Raw genomic sequence first — 8,791 nt, 5'->3', positions numbered from 1 at the left:
AAATTTCGTCTTTCATAAGCAAGGAAAACCATCACTTCTAAGGAAATTGATTTCCTTGCCATAGTTTTTAAATTTCCAGCAATCCAAACAGCCTCTTAGTTTCCTCGCCCTTCTTGTCTGGTGATACTCTGTTAATTTTGTGTTTTGGGATCTTCTGGTGTGTGATCATCTGACCTGCATGATTTGGCCATGTCCCAAAAACCATGTTGATTGGATGGCCCTAATGATTCGTCTGACATTAGAGTTTGGTGGTCCAATGGTTCATTCAGGCAGGTCAATGACTTCTTCATCTGTTAGGGCCATTCCATATGACATACATTTCAAAAGCAAAAACGCTTGTGTGATGAAGGCCCACCCTGTGTTTGCACTGAGCCTGAATATCAGGTTGATTCAACAATTAGGTGGCCTGCTGTGGGAGGCAGTTGAGATGGGAAGTCACACCATTAAAATCATCCAAATTGTGTGGGGTCTACTGTCACTAGCTGACATGTCACATAAGGATGAATGTCTTCTCCAAAAATTAGGTCATTTTAAGATTTGTTTGTCACATGTGATTTAAAGGTTTTATGCATGACTTTGTACTGTTCCCTGTGGCAAGGCCCACCTAATTTAGGATCCATGGTGAAATTGTGATGCCCCATCTGATGGATGGGGTGGATTTGATGCATGTTTTTCTAGGGCCGTCCTTTCAAAAAGGTGCATGTACCATCCACCCCTCCCTCCATTTAAGAATGAGGAACTATAAAGCACTGATGGTTTTGATTGTCCTCAAAGCTGAAGATCCTACACGTTGAAAAAAGAGGTGAGGATGAAGGTGGGCCATCTTAGGAATGGCCTTGGGTCAGGGGGCCCCGCCCATTTATTTGATGGAAGCCCGGTTCAGGTCGGTGGGTCTAAACTAGGCTGGAATGCCGTAACAGCCATAAATGGGCAGGAAATCAGATCAATGCATGGCAACAGCGAATTCCCATGTGATCTACGGATAGATGGAATCAACAGAGGGTGATCCTGAACTCAAATGTTCCACTGCAAGCCTTAGTGCCCATTGTGACTCCACACGTGCGGAACGTGCCAACCAAGCGTGTGAGATAACCATGAGGTGGGACCCACCATGAAGACGGTGTCAGGTACTGTATGCAATCCAGTTTGATCCGTTCATCAGGTGGACCAGGCATGCACGAAACAGTGGACGATGACAGTCTAGGTCCTGCCTTGTGAATGGCCTGGATCTCTCACTGTGCTAGGTATGTACGGTCGGAGGGTGGCTTCAAGTACGACGTTCCCCACACATTCCATTCTTCAAGTGGGTCCCGCTGAAATGTTTGATGGCCAGAAATCATCCGGTGGGCCACAAGTACGTTTCAGTTTTAATAGGTGATGATACCAAAGGCGGAAGAGGAACCATTTGATACTCTGGCAGTGGGACGCTTGATACGCAGGCACTCAAAAAAATATACCCGGCCCACATCGATCAACTAAACCGTCTAAACTGTGGAACGTGCTTCGGCAATCCTAGCCTCTGATTAATTGAAATAGGACCATTTGGGTATTTTTCATTTTAACCGTCCAATAAATGTCTACCGATCCAACAATCAGATATTATACTCCCCTGGACTATAATTCGTACAGTTTAATTCGAATTACATATGCCACGTCTTAAATTTCTAATGGCTGCGTATCATCTCGTTACACTGCTAGAGTATAAAAGTTTTCTCAAGGTGGAAACCTCCAAAAGAAGCCCACCTCCTACCCACCGTTTCTTGCCACCGCTTATGAAACCCGGAATCTCTCCCAACCGTACATCACCCTGGCCGCTGCTTGTCCTTTTCCCCCAACAACTCATCTCCCAGGAATTCTCGAGTGTACTCGAGGGAATACACGCTTTTGTTATTTGCCTCCTACATGTGGCAATATGGCATACGTGAGGGAAATCCAATCCGCACGTCTGCCAGATCCCACAGGAAAGAACCATTGTCTTAGAAATCATCCTGATCTAATCACAGATGGGCCACGCTTATATATTGGATACGAACTGTTAGTTTCAATTAACTGCCATCGTTAGATGGACCATTGATCAGACCCGAGTAATTGAAACAACGCATCTACTTGATAGAGCTCCTGATGAGCGATCACGATCACGTACACGTGTAGCTTGTATGAGATGTCAGTACCAGGAATATGTACTCACTTTACTTCACTTTACCTTTCTCTCCCCCTTTAAAAACCTCCCTCTGTCCCTCTCCCTCTCTCTCTCTCTCTTTGTGAAAATGTCTGCAGGAATCGTCTTCACCTCTCTTCCAGGAACAGGCCACCTGGGCCTGAAGCCCACTTCCCAACAGCTATTTCCAGCCAAGGACACAATCGGGTGGGCTAGGAAAACAACATCCAACGGCTCAAAAACACACTGCATGAAGGTACGTACATGATACATGTCTCTCTCTCTTCTCTCTTTAGATGGGCCTTACATGGAAATGGGCCAATTAGGCCCACGGTCTTATGGGCCGAGCTGATGTTTTTCACTACATAGACGTGGAATCCCATCAACAACAAGAAGTTCGAGACGCTCTCATACCTTCAGCCTCTTTCGGACAGTTCGATTGCGAAGCAGATCGATTACATGATCTCCAATGGGTGGATCCCATGCTTGGAATTTGATGAGGTAGTTTTCTTTTTCTATTTTGATCAACGGTCCAGATTAATGATTCGTATGATATGCTGATAGTTAACCACCATTTTTCAAAATGGTGATGACCCATCCACCGAAGAGTTTGCTACTTGTATGAGAATCCAGACCGTCCATATCGTGGGTTCCGCTGTGGATGGAGCTGTATCCTGAAATCTCAGTGATAGGTCAATCTGAACCGGTAGATTGGATTGCTGATGATTTTATTTTAATCATCTATTTCATGGCCAGCCATTAGATGGTCAGGATCAATCGATCTGCGTGATTTCAAGCTATGCTACATCGAGCGTGGGCCGTCATTTGCAGGACTGATATAGATGTTTGCCACGTGAACGGTGGATGCGTCACCACCATTTTTCAAAATGGTGGTGAACTCAATCATAGTCTTACTCAGATTTGTATGAATCCTATGCGTTTGCCACACCACTTTTACCTTGCAGCAACTCATCCGCTCGCGGCACACGTGTATTTCGACTAATCCCTCCCATTTGTGGCGATCAATCACATGCCTTCCAGCTAATTTTACTTACTTTTTCGTGGGCCCCACCTTAAATCCCACGTGTAAGATCCTGACCGTCATCTCGTGGGGCCCACTATCGCATAACCCCTGCCCAGACAAGCAGGCTGATCCGGTCCACAGGTGGGCCAAAAATGTACAGTTAGATACTCTTACTGTTTTGGTCCATCTGATGACCTGACCAGCTGCCTATTCGGGACACTGGCCCACGCGAAGAACGGCCCAGATCATGCACACGTGAGAAGAGGACTATTCGGATGGCCCATCATGAGTCTCTCTATACACACGCTTCTAACTTTTTTTTTCCTCAATTTTCTTTTTATTGATGGGTACGTTGAAGGTGGGCCACATCCATCGGTCCAACAGCCGAATTCCAGGTTACTATGATGGACGGTACTGGACGCTCTGGAAGCTGCCCATGTTTGGATGCTCGGATTCATCACAGGTTCTCGATGAGATCAACGGCTGCAAGAAGGCGTACCCAAACGCCTACATCCGCTGTCTGGCCTTTGACAACAAGCGTCAGGCCCAATGCTTGGCTTTTGTCATTCAAAAGCCCAACTCCACACCTAACGAAGATACTTGAGCTCTGTGAGGCCCACTCGTGATTTTTATGTAGAATCCAAACCGTGCATCTGTTCCATCTCCTCATGTTCACCGTACATACCAAGAATAATAATCCTGATCCAAAACTCTGGTGGGATACACTACAGGGAGAAATGTACAATCACCACTAAAACCTATGCATTTAGATCGTGCGGCCCACCTAAGTTTTTGAATGGTCAGATTTTAGTTTTGACCCTTCATCCTGATGGGGTGCACCTGATGAATGGTTTGGATGGCATGTGAATGCTACATGGGGGACATCACCTTCCGCAATGCCCCCACATTGATGATCTTTGATGTGGCCAACCAGAGTTATAGATCAGGCTGGATTTTGGTACCTACGTCTAACATGGAAGGATACATCTATTGGACGGGTTGGATGGAAATTACACGTTATGGTGGGCCCCATGTAGCTAGAACGTACGTAATTACCATGCGTTAGAACGCATGATCTCCATATCTAGCTTTTCTACTCTCGTTGTAATGACTTTTGATTTGCAATAATATAGCTTTCTGTTATGAACCCTGATATGATTTTTTATTTTTTAAAGTGGGGTGGACCCCACCTTTTAAAATATTGAAATAAATGATTAAGATGTGATTGTGGGGCGTACGTCGTATGTGGCCAGCAAATGGTTTTTATTAACAGTGCATGGTTTTTGTTGAGCGGGTTTGATGCGAAAATAAAATAATAGCTGTGGATTTGGGATTCAGGGCTTCACATGTACGGATAACCCAAGTGGGTCCCACTGTAGATTCCATGGTCGGAAAATCCAGATGACCCGCTGATCTGATGGGGGACATCGTATGTGACGAACGGATGGTTAAAAAGAAGGGAATTTTACAAACAACTACATATTTATTATGTAATTTACATTCCAGTACCTTTATATAAAAAAAAAAGTTTTCAAAAAGCTGCCTCATTAATTAATCCATTTAATTATCCTTTTACTACCTTCCCTTATAGTCGGTTGAGTGGGTATGAATGCAAATAGGTCCTTTACTTGGGTGAGCCCCATGGAGATGTTTACTTAAAATCTACCGTGACCACCACCTGCATCACCTCATGTTAGGCCAAGGGCCCGAAAATCACTTCCATATGTAATTTAGATGGACCACATGATTGAAAATAGTGTAAAGGGTAACGATCACCCTCCAACTATTTCCATTGGTGTGACCTATCTGAATCATGAATGCGCCTGAGGTTTAGGATATGAACCTAAGTTTTGATGTGGCAGCTAATGGTTGGAGTGGATTTCATAGATTTATTACGGTGGGCACTGTAAAAATCAAGTTTGGACGTCCCTCCATTTAGGACTCCCTTCTACAACCATACAAAGAGATATTTTCAAAAAAAAAGGGGAACAAAAACAAAAAATGGCAGGCGGCGTGATATTTACGTAAGATCCACTGTTTAGTGCTATATTAGATCTAAAGACAAAAAAAGTTAAATTGACTTATGATTTTGGGTTACACTAAGAAAAGAAGTTAGGAAAGAGATATCCAACCTTGATTTTCAGAAGGCCCACCATTATAATTATATGAAATTAACTCCAACCATTAGATTCCACATAAAAATTTAAGCATGTGTACCAAAAATCACACCTAGAGGTGGGCATCAAGTCGAGTCGGACTGAGTTAGGTCTAACTCGATTCGATCCGATATTGTAAAACCCCTTACCCGAACTCGATTCGACTTGGGACCGAGTCTAGCAAGCTTGACTCTATCCAAACCGAGTTCGACTTGGTCAGAGATATCGAGTTGGATTGAGTTGGCTACGGTTCGGATCGGGTTAAAAGCTCAACGCCAGGACTCGGTTTGATGGGTTGACCCAATAAGCCTGACCTCACCGCACTGGTGCACCCAAGCCAGGCCATAGTGAGCTTGACCTCACCGCACCGGCGCACCACACCCAGCACGAGCAAGGTCGGCCGCACCATAGAGCAAACCCAGGTTGATCCTGAATCACCCAGGTTGATCCTGAATCGGCCCGGATGAACCATAGTGGGCCAGGCCGATCAATTACAACGGGCCATTCAATTAAAAAAATTTACCTGTATCTTTATGTCGTTGTGCGGACGGGTGGCTGGACCGGGGCTGCTGCATGTGCAAACAGGTGGAGGAGAGAGAGGAGGAACCGGGCGTACGAGTGCCGGAGAATGGGACTTCAGGATCGGGTTGGGTGTTGCAGCTAGATACTAGGGTTAGGGAGGGGTAGGTTGAGGTTTTTTTTTTTCTTTTCTTTTGAATATATAATACCCGATTACTAGTCCGAGTTAGGTTTCGGATCGTATCGAGTCCGACCGGATCGGATTTTGATTTGAGTCGGGTCAGGTTACCGTGTAACCCGAATTCGACTTGATCGAGATTTGGATCCACGTGGGTCTACTCAATCTGATCCAAAACTGACATTCAGTTCGGGTCGAGTCGAATCTGCCGATTTAAGTCGAGTCTTGCCCACCTCTAATCACATCCTTCATGATTTATGCGTGCCACAATAATGTAAAAACTTTGGAGGGCAAACATTACCCTCTACGCTATTTCCAATAATGTCTACCTGCATCACCAAAATGAAGCTGATTTTTGGGCCGCCTAATGGTCGGAGTGGATTTAATAAAATTATTACGATGGGCCCAATAAAAATCAAGGTTGGACGTCCCTCCATTTAGGACTCTCTTCTACAACCATACAAAGAGATATTTCGAAAAAAAAGAAGAAGAAAAAAAACAAAAAAATGACAATTGGCATGATATTTACGTAAGATCCACTCTTACCATTATATATTTAGTGCTATATTAGATCTAAAGACAAAAAAAGTTAAATTGACTTATGATTTTGGGTTACACTAAGAAAAGAAGTTAGTAAAGAGATATCTAACCTTGATTTTCAGAAGGCCCACCATTATAATGATATAAAATTAACTCCAACCATTAGATTCCACATAAAAATTTAAGCATGTGTACCAAAATCACACCTAGAGGTGGGCATTAAGCCGAGTCGGATTGAGTTATGTCCAACTCGACTCAATCCGGTATTGTAAAACCCCTGACCCGAACTCGTCCCAACTTGGGACCAAGTCCAACGAGCCAGACTCTATCCAAACCGAGTCCAACTTGGTCAGAGATATCGAGTCGGATTGAATTGGCTACAGTTTGGATCAGGTTAAAAGCTCAACGTCAGGACTCGGTTCGATGGGTTGACCCAACAAGCCCTACCTCACCGCACTGGCGCACCCAAGCCAGGCCACAGTGATCTTGAACTCACCACACTAGTGCACCCAAGCCAGGCCACAGTAATCTTGACCTCACCACACTAGTGCACCCAAGCCAGGCCACAGTGAGATTGACCTCACCACACTGGCGCACCTGGACCAGGCTAGGCGCACCACACCCGGCACGAGCAAGGTCGGCTGCACCAGAGAGAGAGAGAGAGACTCCAGGGTAGGTTGGGTGCGGCGGCCGGATGCTAAGGTTAGGGAGGGGTAGGTTTAGGTTTTTTTTTTTTTTAAAAAAAAAAAAATATATATATATATATAGTACCCAATTACCGGTCCAAGTTGAGTTTTGGATCGGATCGAGTCCGATCCGATGCAAAACCGACATTCAGTTCGGGTCGAGTCGGATCTGACCGACTTAGTTGAGTCGAATCTGCCGAGTCAAGTCGGGTCTTGCCCACCTCTAATCACACCCTTCCATGATTTATGTGGGCCACAATAATGTAAAAATTTTGGAGGGCAAACATTACCCTCTACGCTATTTCCAATCATGTCTACCTGCATCGCAAAAATGAAGCTGATTTTTGGGCCGCCTAACATGTGGTGACAAGAGTAGTTGATTTTTTGGCCCTTACCCTAACATGTGGTGTGAGAGCGTGTGTGTGTGGGAATCCAAAAGATAGGGACCCATTTGATCGACAGCTCAGGTGTTCCACATGTGTGCCACGTTGGTACATCTAGGGGTCTGTACGGAATTTCCACACGTCTGGATTGAGTTAGCCATAGAAAAGCAGGTGGGGTATCGAGTTGAGTTGCAACTCGTGGTGTCGAATACGATAGATTAGGACTGAGTCTGAGTCGACTCGGAGATCCACTTGGAAGTATAGCAAAAATATAAATTGGCAGAAAGATCCTGACCGTCCATTTATTAGGCTCATCTAAAAAAAATGTCTACCTGATTAAGCTAAATGAATTTTACTAAATAATAATCTATTTTTGACATAATAACTTACTTGTTTTAAAGAATAAACAGCTAAGCTCTTTTAGAAGAGATGCCAAACGGCCCTACATCTATGACTGGAACTAGGGGTGGGACTCGGTTTAGCTGGTGACCCAAACACCAGCCAGCTAGCTGGTGTCAAAGCTGTGGGCCCCACCATGATGTATGCAGACAATCCACACCGTCCATCCATTTTTCCACCTCATTTTAGGTTATGAGCCCAAAAAATGAGGCAAATCCAAAAGTCAAGCGGACCACACCACGGGAAACAGCGAGGAGAATGACGTCCACCGTTGAAACCTTCCTAGGGCCTGTTCACTAGGTCATACGGACCTGCTGGATAAAGGGAAAACAAATTCCCACTATTTCCTTAAAGTTTGAGCCACTTTAGATTTGAATCTGCCCCATTTTTGCTCCTATGCCCTAAAATTATCTGGAAAAAAATGAATGGACGGCGTGGATAAAACACACGTATCATGGTGGGCCCCACAGAGCTTTGACACCAGCTAGCTGGCTGGTGTTGGAGTCACCAGCCAAACCGAGTCCCTAAGGGTGGCAATGACAATGGGTCAGGTGAGACCACGGTTCAGCTGACCCAACCTGCTTCTGAAATGGAAGTGGGTCGGACTTAGGACAGAAATACGGCCTGCTTGAGTAAATAAGTCAGGCTTTGGGTTGAACCCTAACCCAACCCGATTAACCCATATACCTTGTCAATGTGCTGGGCCTGATGAGCCAACTCGGCCCAAAATCAGAAATAAAGAAATAAA

The 8,791-nt window shown here is 44.9% G+C and overlaps 1 protein-coding gene across 1 annotated transcript; it reads left to right on the top strand.

Moving 5' to 3' along the window:
* The first annotated feature begins 2,225 nt into the window (after positions 1-2,225).
* Positions 2,226-4,335, top strand: LOC131217181 (ribulose bisphosphate carboxylase small subunit, chloroplastic 3-like). Its single transcript, XM_058211980.1, has 3 exons — positions 2,226-2,414; positions 2,528-2,659; positions 3,541-4,335. The coding sequence occupies exons 1-3, from the start codon at positions 2,268-2,270 to the stop codon at positions 3,784-3,786; spliced, it is 525 nt and encodes a 174-aa protein (XP_058067963.1). The 5' UTR covers positions 2,226-2,267; the 3' UTR covers positions 3,787-4,335.
* The last annotated feature ends 4,456 nt before the right edge of the window (positions 4,336-8,791 follow it).

This window comes from Magnolia sinica, chromosome 10, assembly GCF_029962835.1.
Source record: "Magnolia sinica isolate HGM2019 chromosome 10, MsV1, whole genome shotgun sequence".
Classification (NCBI taxonomy): Eukaryota; Viridiplantae; Streptophyta; class Magnoliopsida; order Magnoliales; family Magnoliaceae; genus Magnolia; species Magnolia sinica.
Note: the sequence above shows the minus strand (reverse complement) of the source record. Positions and strands in the feature narration are given on the sequence as shown.

Coding starts and splice junctions, on each gene's coding strand:
- LOC131217181 (XM_058211980.1), top strand. CDS start 2,268: ATGTCTGCAGGAATCGTCTTCACCTCTCTTCCAGGAACAGGCCACCTG. Junction 2,415..2,527: donor CAAAAACACACTGCATGAAG/GTACGTACATGA, acceptor TTCACTACATAG/ACGTGGAATCCCATCAACAA. Junction 2,660..3,540: donor CATGCTTGGAATTTGATGAG/GTAGTTTTCTTT, acceptor GGTACGTTGAAG/GTGGGCCACATCCATCGGTC.